Source organism: Arvicanthis niloticus, chromosome 1, assembly GCF_011762505.2.
Source record: "Arvicanthis niloticus isolate mArvNil1 chromosome 1, mArvNil1.pat.X, whole genome shotgun sequence".
NCBI lineage: Eukaryota > Metazoa > Chordata > Mammalia > Rodentia > Muridae > Arvicanthis > Arvicanthis niloticus.
Genome location: NC_047658.1, coordinates 47,134,918 through 47,146,955, shown reverse-complemented (window position 1 = coordinate 47,146,955; position 12,038 = coordinate 47,134,918). Strand labels below are relative to the sequence as shown.

The following is a 12,038-nucleotide window of genomic DNA, read 5'->3' as shown; positions in this document are numbered from 1 at the left end:
ATGTATACATATACGTATATATATATCTCAGAGGATAACTGTCAGGAGTCTCTCCTGCCACCTTGTGGGATTCAAGCATCAAACTCAGGTCATCAAGCTGTATGCAAGCACCTCTACCCACAGAATCATTTTACCCATCTTGCCAGCCCGAGGTAGGTTTTTTTTTTTTTTCTATTATCATTTTCTAATACCATTAACTAAGGAATGTTGAGAAGGTGCTTCAGTCAGTAGAGTGCTTGCTGCACAAACATGAAGACCTGAGGTTGATCCCCAGAGCCCACAGTAAGAAAACACACACACACACACACACACACACACACAACCATCAAGAAAGGATAAAAGAACACATTGAGGTTGGAAAGATGACTCAGTGGTTAAGAGTATTTGCTCTTCTTGCAAAGGACCAGGGTTTAGTTTCCAGCCCCTACGCGATAGCTTACTGTAACTTCAGTACAGGGGTTTTGATCCTTTTTTTCTGGCCTCTATATGAGTACCAGGTGTTTTCGTGATGTACAGACTCACCAGCAGGCAACATCCATCTGTACCCCCTCCCACAAAAGTAAAAACGAGTGAATTTAGAAAATGAAAAGGCTAGCTATACTCCCGGGAACATACATCCACATGAAGATTTGCGTATTGTATTTGGCTGCGTGCACTAGCATTTTGGATACCGCCTCATATGTCCATAGCGAGTGTTTCTCTCCATTAGCCTCTCATACTATCATTTTAATGAATGATACAGTCATTTTAATGAATGTCAGTGCTTGGAACATTAACGCCATTTTCAGCACGTCCCTAATGTCACAGGCTCATTTATACTGTTCTATTGCCTGTTTCTATAAATATCATTGTGATGAACTTCCTCACCCATACAGTGCCTGTCTCTTCAAGTTCTGTAGAAATAAAATTTCTGGCTCAAATGACATTGATTATTTTTATTATTTAACTTTTTGAGATTGTAATAAAATCACAACATTTCTCCCCTTCCTTTTCTTCCCTCAAAACCCTCTCAAATCTCTACCTGCTCTCTTTCAAATTTATGGCCTCTTTTTTAGTTAAATCATTACACACACACACAGACACACACACACAGACACACACACACACACACACACACACACACACACACACATTAAATATTTATATAGAACCTTGAGATGGATTCCCAAGTTGTATCTCATTAGAGTTATGTTAACCTTTCCAAACCACAAGTAGCCAGCTACCCATTTCTCTCCATCCTATCAGCACTGGCTATTAACCTGGGTTTAAGAAGCAGGCAGTGGTGATTTCCATGAAGATGTAATGTTCCTGTTGGTCATACTTTGTAGCCAGACGCCATCAAGCCTTGGCCCAGGCAGCTCTTCACACCTGTGCTTATAACGCCCTTTCAGACGGGTGTTTCCCGAGAAGCTGTTCTGGACAAGTACCCACCTAACTCTCAGTCACCCACTTTTTCCTTCTTAAAGGGCTGGATTCTTAGGAGAAATCACGTGGTGGCACTTGAGTTTCCTCATGGGGAAAGGCAGACAATGTTTCTGTGAAGATATTATTGCAGAGATTAAACAAAGAACCTGAAACAATGCCTGCCTTGGAGTATGACAAAATATTAACAGCTGTGAAAAATGTTATGACATACATTTTTTCATAAGTTAGTTCATTACTGTCTTTATAGAAAATTGCTTAATGGCATGTTTGCCCGGTTTGAATGTTCCTAACATAGACATTTTATTTTACTTTTAATTTTAAATCGTTTTCCACATATTTATAAATATGTCTACCGTATATATTAGCGACATCCCCATCCTTGCCACCCACCATTACTTCTGTTTGTTCTCCATGCTACCTTTATACCTTTACTTGTACTTTTGTGGGACCAGTATATCTGTTACTAAAATGTATTATGAAGAACAAACAAAAAAAATACTCTGAAAGAGGATGTTAAAGATTCATGGCTCTCCCCAGACTTCTAGCCTCCTCTCTCTCTCTCTCTCTCTCTCTCTCTCTCTCTCTCTCTCTCTCTCTCTCTGTCTGATGTCTGATGGACTGTGATGCACAGCAGTGCTAGAGTTGCAGAAGCCAGGCATTAAGGCAGACTCCCTGCCCACTGCCATCATTCCTGCAGCTCCCCTTTCTTGTTCCACAGCCTGGGCAAGTCCGAGCTCCAGGTTCTTCCTGGAAAGTGTGTTCCTAGCCATCTCTCTTCCTCCAGTCTCTGAATCCACCTCAGTGGCAATGGACTTTGAACCATATCAGCCTGGCATAGAACACACATTCAGATTCCCACCCACCACCTGCAGCAAGCATTTGCGAATTTGGTGCTGTTGCTGAAAAGTTGACGATAATGGAAACTATATCAGAACACATAGCTTTGCCCTTCCTTCCTTCCTTCCTTCCTTCCTTCCTTCCTTCCTTCCTTCCTTCCTGACATTTCCCTCTTTTTAAACCTTTTTGTGCACTGATGTCCTCCTCCACACTGTGCCCCAAATGCTGCAAAACAGAGAAAACTTCCTTGGTTCCTGTATAGTAGGGCATTGGTCTTTGAAGTTTGAATGTGTCTGTAGGATTCCTGCTTAACCCATATATTTTATTAAATGGATTTCTCACAACTGTAGACTCTTCTAAGAGGTATCATGATAGAAAGTTCCTTTCCACTCCATTTTGCGTGTGTGTGTGTGTGCGTGTGTGTGTGTGTGCGCGCGTGCGTGCATGCACGTGTTTGAGTGTATTCTTCATTTCTTGAGACTATACTCACTGGATTCTCAGCTTATACTTGGTCACCTTTCACACATAAGCCTCTCCTAGGGCAACTGGACTGTGACTTCTGTAAGGAATACTTCTGGAAACCTGGCTTGGCTTGTGAGACTGGCTGTCCTTTGTAGAAAAGTGATCCCACATTCTCACTTGGCCAAGTGCAAAGAGATAAGATCAGGCACATTACAATCAGGTTTTTATCTGAACAGAAAGTGGTTTGCTAGTCTGCAGCTCCAACCCAGAGATGGCTGGGACTTCACTGTGGGAGCTCAGGGGAGAGCTTCCCCAGGGTGAAGCTGGGCCAATCAGCTAGTTCATATTTGCTTATGAAGTTTGAGGTGATAAAACAAACAAGCACCCCAACTTTTAAAGGCAAAAGCTAAGCTGTTTACTTCAGGACCAGAGTTTTTCATGTCAGGGATGGGGGCACAATGGGAAGGAAGCCCGTGGAGATCAGAGTGAAAAGGCCTCTCGGATTCTGAGATTTTCTTACCCTACCCTGTATGCCACTTCTTAGACCTTGGGGTCTTGAATCTGCTTTTAGTGATTTTTTTTCTTCTTCTTCCTCCTCTTCCTCTTTCTCCTCCTCCTCCTCTTCTTCTTCCTCTTCCTCTTTCTTTTTTAACCTAATAGGAAACTTAAAGGTTATAGGTTCAGTGTTCCAAACTGACTTGTTGATCATGAGTTATGCTGAAGTGAAAAACTGGATAGTTCAGGAAAGAGGGAAAGGGGAGCAGGGAAGGGGCAGAGGAAGAAGAGAATGGTGAGAAAGGAAGTGAAGAAGGAAGGGACAGAGGAAGAAAGTGCAGGAGAGGGGAAAGTGGAAGGAAGAGAGAGAAAGGGGAAATGAAGGAGAAGGTGGAAGGAAAGGGAAGAGGAAGGAAGTAAAAAAGAAAGAAGGAACTGAAAGTTGACTGACCTCAGGCAGCTTGGCATATTCTACGCGACCCACCTGGGCAGAGCCACCAGCTGGTCTTGTGTGTCCCCTTCATTTCAGTAAAGCACTCATGACTGTGCTCAGCCACACACACCAGAAGAGCCCTGGAGCTGTTCAGTCCAGTGGCTCAGTCCAGTGTTCACCTCTCACTTGACCCAGGAGCTTCAGGCTTTTTGCAGCTCCGAGATGGTCCTCCTACGCACCTGGACAGGCAGAGCTAGAAGCTTTCCCTGCAGAGAAACCTTGGAGGGTCTGGGTCTTGGAGCATTCTACTAAGAACTTCGTCAGGGTAAACAGAAACACAGGCCAAATGCTCTTCTCCATGGCACCAAAGAAAGTGTTCTAATTAACTGAATATTCGAGCAGTTGTGTTGGAAATCAACACACCCTCAAGGAGCAAAGCAAAGAAAATTTACACCACAGCAACTACTTTGGTGATTTGAAGCATGCTTTATAAGGGGCTTTCAAATCTGCTGTCATCTTTTCCCCTTGGCCTCCTCTGGCAGCAGCTGCTGCTCTGATGTCCAGTGGAGTTAGATGATTGGTAGCTCTGATCCACCCGCTTCTGATGAGTCCTTCTGCAGTGCCTTCTGTGACTGTTGCCTACTCCCCAGGCTAACCCCAGAGGAAGGGAGGCTGGGAGTACAGATGAGGCTGTTGAGTGGGCACCTGGCCATCCTGAAGATTATCTAGCTCCATCCCTGTGTGTTTCTCCTTTGCATCTTCACATTCACAGTTTATTGAATGAAGAAAGAAATGGAGAACTTGGATCTATTTTATCTCAATTCAATCACTTTGTTAGAAGACCAATAGAAATTGCTTCTGACTTTTATTGAGCATGCTCTTCTGGTCCTATGAACTTGGGAAGAGTGTCTGCATTGTGGACCTGGCTAACTCTACTAGAGGAATTTGCATGGTATCCTTAGCACCGACTAGGTCTACAATTCAATGATCAGTTTAAAAACCACATTGACATGAAAGCTACTATTATAACAAATGAGGGTTGTTTATGTTAGATTTTCCAGGTTTTTTTTTTTTTTATCATTTGAGGGGAACACAGACCTATTTCACTTAACGTGACTTCACAACTCTCATTTTAGCAAGAAAGTTGGGATGTCCAGGAAGCCATGATTTCTCAAATTCTGTTGTGTTTTTAAAACATCTTAAGTAGCAGTGTCCCCCCGCGACTTTCTTGCTTACCTGTATTCTAAACTTTCCTAATGTTTATACTCACTAGTTAATAGAAGTGTGAATTTTAATGCAATAACAGCTTTAGTCAGGCAACATATTATAGACCTGGTAACACACGTTTCTCAACAGCTTGATTTCCTGAAAAGACTATAGTTCATTTTGCTTGCAGTCAGACATATCCACAGAGGGAAGTTCACTGAGAGCTGCCACGCAAATCTTCATTGCAAATAGTAACCAGAGGACTGTCAAACACTTTAAAAAATTCCAGTTAATCTAATAAAGCCAATTACATTAAACGATTAGAAAAATAAATAAATAAATAAATCGTGTTGAGATAGTCACATCATCGTTGCTTTCCAGGTTTCCCACATCAAAACTCCCAAGCAAATGGATGAATTCATTGAGATTCAGAGTTCAACAGGAACGTGGTATCAGCGCTGGCTGGTCAGGTTCATGACCATTTTCAAACAGGTATGATCTGTGAGCACACGGGCTCCACAGGAGTCTATTACTAAAGGAGCGGGTGAAGAATAAAGGCCTCACAAGCATCCTTAAACTAAGGCAGTATGACATGATGGAGAGGAGGCAAACCCATGGAAGGTGTCTGCTCTTGATAGGGCCCCCTCTAAACTTGCCCTGTATCTAGAGAGGTGAGTGTTTAAACCACAGTGTCTTCTGCTGCTGCTCTTTCTCAATGCCTGGGTTTTGATAGTCTAAGTAAACACCCTTCTGAACACATCCTTCTCTCCAGAAAATTCTCCTTAAATAATTAAATAGCAAGGAAGATATGATAAAAATAAATGACTCTGAGGGTTTTAAGTGACGTTGGGAAGGAACCATTAAGGGTGATTTCATTTCTGCAGGAGTCTTTCAAGCCAGCTGTTGAGCACTGAGGTAGCCAGCTAGCTTTTCCTGAGACTTGAAGGGTTCATGCTTTATGGTCAATAAATATTTGAAATGTCACCCTGCTTGCAGGGTAGTGGGGGTAGAACTGACTACTGCAGGTCACTGAATACCTTAGAATTCCAAATTGATGTGCTTTTGGTCACATTTACCAAAGTATCATGTTTCTAGGGGAAATACTACAAGGATGTTGATGTTCAAAGCTGGCCAGAAGGAAGGGATGACTATTTATTTATAAGCAGGGCTCTTTCTTCTGGAGGAGGATGGGCCGCTTCCTTCTTCTGAGGTGTCCTAGGCAATTTATTAAAATATCTAAGAAATGTGCTCTCTCTGTCACCTGTCACTCTCTTTAACTGTTTTTTACTGATGTGCATCTTAGGTTTGGGATAACGCCTTGTACTGTGTGATGGGGCCCTACAGAATGAACACCCTGATTCTGGCTGTGGTCTGGTTCACCATGGCCTTAAGGTAAGGTTCTATCTCATGTTGGTCTCTTAGCAGCCTGGTTTATAGACTGAGGGTTATAATTTGGTCTGGTGCAGTTTGTCTCAGAGTGAATGCTTTGGCCCACAAGTAACAAGCAACACAATCTAGGTATTTCTATGAACAGAAACCCCTTCTCCCAACAAGAAACCTCAGAGCAGCCAGGAGGAGTTCTAACCTCAGGCTAAGTCTTATTGCTGTGTTTGCAGAATTCCTGTAGGCTTCCTATGGACAAAACATCTGCCTTCTCCTTCATCTGTACTGAGGCATAGCAGACAAATAGAAAATGGGTATGCTTACAGTATACAACTTAGTTTTCCAGAATACATAAGCTTTGTGGATAAGCATAATGGTGAAAGTCATCCCTCCTCCTCCTCATCTTCTTCTTCTTCCTCCTCCTCCACTTCCTCTTCCTCCTCTTCTACTTCTTCCTCCTTCTTCCCTGTCAACACCAAAAATCTCCTGTTTAGGAGAGTTGGAGTAAGCACTGACTTTGATTGTGAACTGATTGATACTGTTAGCTACCATTAATTGTCTATTAATGAGCTTCTGACTTTAAGAAAACAAAACCCGGGGTTGGGGATTTAGCTCAGTGGTAGAGGCCCTGGGTTTGGTCCTCACTCAGCTCTGAAAAAAAAAAAAAAGACAAAATAACAAAAAGACCAAAACAAAACAAAACAAACAAACAAACAAAAAAACCCCAAAAAACCAAGGTAACTAGAAAACAAAACCCATCACCTTTCTTAGAAGCTCTGGAGCTAGTATTTCCTTTTGTTCCAATAGTCAGATGGCAGTCTCCTTTTCTGTTACTGGTTAAGGAAGTGAGATTGGCCTGTGGATTTCAACTCATTTAGACTTACACCCTCCCAAGCTGAAGATGCCTGTACTTTCCTGAAGGTTAGTGTCTGAATAACATTTCAGCTCTTTTCATACTGTGCTCAGCAATAAGGAAACAAAAACAAATGAAACAAAACAATACAAAACAAGGATGCAGAGCTGGTTCTGGCCTTAAACTTCAGGCTGGTACTTCAGGCACGTCTTAGCTTCAGATTTTATCACCTTGCTTTCTAGGTGCAGTCTTCATAGTGTGTACACCACTCAGAGGCTGTCCAGCTGTGCATACAAAGAGCATCTGGAACACGGTGTAAACTTAGATCCATTAAATTGCTTTGTTCTATAGTCCATGGTTAGGGAACCTCAGAAGTTGCTTCAGGATACCCTAAGACCAAGTTCCAAGTGCAAAGGAGATTTATTTGTTCCAGAGAGACAGAAGGCAAGGACAAGGCAAAAGGAGAAGGGAACAAGTGAGAGGGGAGAAAAGGCATAAGGGAGAGGAGGAAAGGGGTATTTGTTCAGTTGGGGTGGGCAAGACAAAGGACTGTCTCTGGACAGAGCAAAGACAGAAGTAGCCCACAGGTACATGGCAATTTATAAAGGGAAAGGGAAAACACATGTTAGGATGAGGTATTTGTTTTAGTTGGGAATGTTCATTAGGTGAGCCAAAGGGGGCTTTTGATTGTTGGACTTGATAGCTGGACCTTGGTGGTCAGCCTCAGAAGGAGGTAGAGGCCAAATAGAGGACGAGACCTTGGGGCTTTAGGAATGGAATCTAACAGTTTTTAGCAAGGCACGGGGAATGGGGAGAAGGGCATGGCCTACCGGAGCCATGCGGGCCAGGCTAGCGCTGGCCACAGTCCTTTCACCACGACCCCAAACAACTCCTTCACCCCAGAAAAACAAGTGAGCTCCAGTGATCTCTTTGATAGTAGGATGAATATAGGTAAATTAATGTGATCCAGGACCTGGGTGGAAGGAATGGAAATCAACCCTTCCAGACCTAAACAGGTTGACTCTAGAGGAAACCTATAGAGAAACTATTCAATTCCAACATTCAGAAGTCAGGTGCACCGGGCACTAATATTCAACTCACCAAATGTTTAAAAAGCAGGCTTTATTTATATGTATTCATGTTGAATTTAATTTCATGTAATAGGTAATACATTCCAAAGGTTGGAACGTCAGGGAAATATTACCTCTGCTCCCCGCTCTCTCCTCCACTAACTCCCATCTGCCTCCAACATATAATAATCATCTTTTAGTTCCTGTTTTCTCTGTTCTCTCTCTCTCTCTCTCTCTCTCTCTCTCTCTCTCTCTCTCTCTCTCTGTCTCTTATACACACACACAGGTAAGCAAATGTATACAGATACATGTAGCTGTTTTCACACACACGTAGCTATTTCTCAAATTGTATGTACATATGCAGATGTTTCCTGAGGTCTATGTATATATGTAGCTGTTTCCCAAAGTCTGTGTATATATGCAAGTGTTTCCCAAGGTTTGTGAATATGTGTAGCTGTTTCCCAAGATCTATGTCTATATGCAGATGTTCCCATAGTCTACATACATACGTAGCTGTTATCCAAGGTCTATTTATGTATGCAGATGCTTCATTCTCCTTTTCTTATTCAAGGAAAACGCTTTGCATGTTGTATTCAGTCATATATTCCAAGTGTCTATCCACAACAATCAACTAAGGTTTTGGCTTCCCTCCTTCTTTCCTTCCCTCCACCCCCCTTATTTTGAGATAGACTTCTGTAGTCCAGGATGGCTGGAAATTCACTATGTAGATGAGACTTGCCTTGAATTGCTGATTCTCCTGCCTCCACCTGCTAAGTGCTGGGATTATCCGCATATCTGACCGTATGTGGACCTTCCTTCTCTGAAGAGGAATAGTATGTCAGAGTAGTACTCCACACTGCCTCATCCATCACTCATCGTTAACCAAAGCTCCCTTGCAAGACTTCTGGGAGTTTGCAGATTTTTGCTATTGTAAACAGCGCCACAATGTCTAGACCATGGGCTATGCAATTGCACTGGGAAATAAAGGATCCACAGCCTTTAGTGCTGAGGTCCCTGAAATAATCTGTGGCCTGGTTGCACCGAGGCTGCTTTTTCAGTGAACTAGATTCCTCAAAGTGGCATTAAAGGGTCAAAAGAAATAAGCCATCAGAAATATTTTTAGGCACCAGTAAGCTCTTCTCCACATGTGCTTCTCTTGCTGTCAATAGAACAGAGTCTGTTTGCTGTTAGTCGGATGTCTGGTGCTTTGATTTAACATCTTAGGGTCTGGGGAATAATTATTATCGTTCAAAAGGAGAGCTATTTTTCTTATAATTTTTACATTTCTATGTTTGTTTCATGTGTATATGTGGTGTGTATACATATGTATGTCCCCCCCCGTGTGTGTGTGTGTGTGTGTGTGTGTGTGTGTGTGTGTGTGTGTGTGCACATGTACATATATGCCAAACATTGAAAGTTAGGTGTCTTCCCAGATTGTTTCCACATTATTTACTGAGGCAGGTTGTCACTGAACTCGGATCTTGCTGATTTGTCTAGTCTAGTTGGACAGCTTGCCCTGGGGATTCCCTGTCTTTACCTCTCCAGGCCGTCTCATCTACCTATGATGTATGCTGACGCTGGGGATGTGAACGCCACCCCTCAATCTTGCATAGTGAGCCCTTTATCCACTGAACTATTTGCTTAGCCCCCTTTCTGTTTTCTGCCTTTCATCTACCCAGGTTGTCTACGTGCTGCTGGGTCAGTGGTGATGGGCATGCGGTCTCGGTCCTCACGCTAGTGGGCACATCTTTAGCATGTCCTTTTTAAAACTACAGTTCTGGCTTTTGAGTTAAGATGTGTTATTTTATAGGTTGGAAAATTGTTCACCAGTCCCTAATCTACTGAGAGTTTTGTTGTTGTTTGTTTGTTTGTTTTCTGTTTAATAACAAATGAGCTTTTAATCAAGTGCATTTCAGAATATCATTTTTTTCCTGTTTTTCGAGTGTGTTAATGTGATGAATTTTGTATTCTATTTTCTAATAATGAACCAGATTGCTACATTAAGTGTGATCTATGTTAAGTCATGGATGCAGATTCTACTGCTGGAAAACATGAGCCAGCCAGGGGCTCTCATAGACTCTTTACCTTCTCTCTTGCAGTTACTACGGCCTGACAGTGTGGTTCCCTGACATGATTCGGTATTTCCAGGATGAAGAATATAAATCTAAAATGAAGGTGTTTTTTGGTGAGCATGTGCATGGCGCCACAATCAACTTCACCATGGAAAACCAGATCCACCAACATGGGAAGCTTGTGAATGACAAGTAAGTGCATAATCATGGGCTTTCCTTGGGCCTGGGTGTCAGTCACTGGGGGTTACCTTGGAAGATTGGGATGCTGAGAGGTCAATGTACTAAGGATGAGTGCCAAGGGTATAGTGGCCTTCACAACCCATCCTGGCTGCTAGAGATACTATAGTCCCCTAATGGCTGAATCTGTATTGCACTGACCCCTCAGGTTCTCCTCATGCTCTGACTATGAGATGACATGACATTTGGTGGAGGGTGACTATCTTAGGGTTTGACTGCTATGAACAGACACCATGACCAAGGCAAGTCTTATAGAGGACAACATTTAATTGGGACTGGCTTACAGGTTCAGAGGTTCAGTCCAGTATCATCAAGGTGGGAACATGGCAGCATCCAGGCAGACATGGAACAGGAGGAGCTGAGAATTCTACATCTCCATCTGAAGGCTGCTAGCAGAATACTGACTTCCAGGCAGCTAGGTCTAGGGTATTAAAGCCCACACCCATAGTGACATATTTACTTCAACAAAGCCACACCTCCAAATAGTGTTACTACCTGGGCCAAGCAAATACAAACCATCACAGTGATCAATGTGCCCATCTTTTCTGAGAACTTGATCCTTTGATGAAAGGGAACAGAAAGCCACATTCCATCAGGTGCCACTAGGCTGAGCATGCCCTCCTTTGAGCTTGAACTGTGCTTAGCAAGGGCCTAGAGCATGGCTGACAACCATGTGAGTGACCACGGCTTTGCCATTGCACCGGGGAAATAAAGGACCCACAGCTTTTAGTGCTGAGGACTCTGAAAAAAAGAAATCTGTGGCCTGGTTGTTGAGCTTTTTCTTTGATTCTGGAAGTTTCTCTGTGCTATTATGGAACTACCTCTTGTTCTTCTCCTCCATATCATACTACCGCAGAAGGCAGAGCAGTATGTTCTGTGGTCAGTGGGAGTCTTGTCCTTAGGGGGAAATCAGTGGATTTTTAGAAAGGTTCTGCCTACATCTTTGTGAGGTTGCTTTCTAAGAATTTGATTCATCTCCCTCCTTGCTGGACTATTGACACGGACAGTTTGGACTGCTGAATTCCCTCTACAAGGCTGCCCCCTGGAGGTAAATGGAGGCAATAGTAGATGGAGGCAGGACATTAGATAAGATATGCTCCAGGCCATATTGTTCATCAAGATGAGCAAGGGCCCCTTGAAGTTGCCTTTTGGAACCTCACCTAGTAAGGTGATGTGTGAATGACCATAGAATTATGCAGGATTTCTGGAGATGCTATGGCCTAGACACATCTCTGCCAATGCCATTAACTCCTTATCCACTACATTATCACAAAAGTGGCACTGTCATGGGGAGTATATAAGGTCCCCTCTGAAGCCTATTGAGTTTAAAATCTGTCTTCATGGACGAATTTGAAAATATGCCATGCTTATCTTCTTGTGTTATGCTGCCACCTGGTGGTCAGAACATAACAATACCTTTTCTTTCAAAGCCCCAAGCTGTTGGTCTTCAGCGTCCTTTGTGCCCTGTATTTCCCCCTGTGACACCATGCACATGTTGCTGCTTTAAGATGTAGATGAAAGTGATTTATTTTACTGACTAAAACACACGGAGGGAATCACTCTGT

General features: G+C 42.9%; 1 protein-coding gene across 6 annotated transcripts in view; it reads left to right on the top strand.

The window, feature by feature from the left end:
* Sv2b (synaptic vesicle glycoprotein 2B) overlaps positions 1 to 12,038 on the top strand; it is a 171,216-nt gene that overhangs the window by 138,733 nt on the left and 20,445 nt on the right. For all 6 annotated transcript variants that reach the window (XM_034495595.2, XM_034495603.2, XM_034495588.2 and 3 more), the window contains exons 7-9: positions 5,240 to 5,350; positions 6,162 to 6,250; positions 10,264 to 10,428. In XM_034495595.2, the coding sequence (XP_034351486.1) occupies positions 5,240 to 5,350; positions 6,162 to 6,250; positions 10,264 to 10,428 (365 nt within the window). The remainder of the gene's footprint in view (positions 1 to 5,239; positions 5,351 to 6,161; positions 6,251 to 10,263; positions 10,429 to 12,038) is intronic.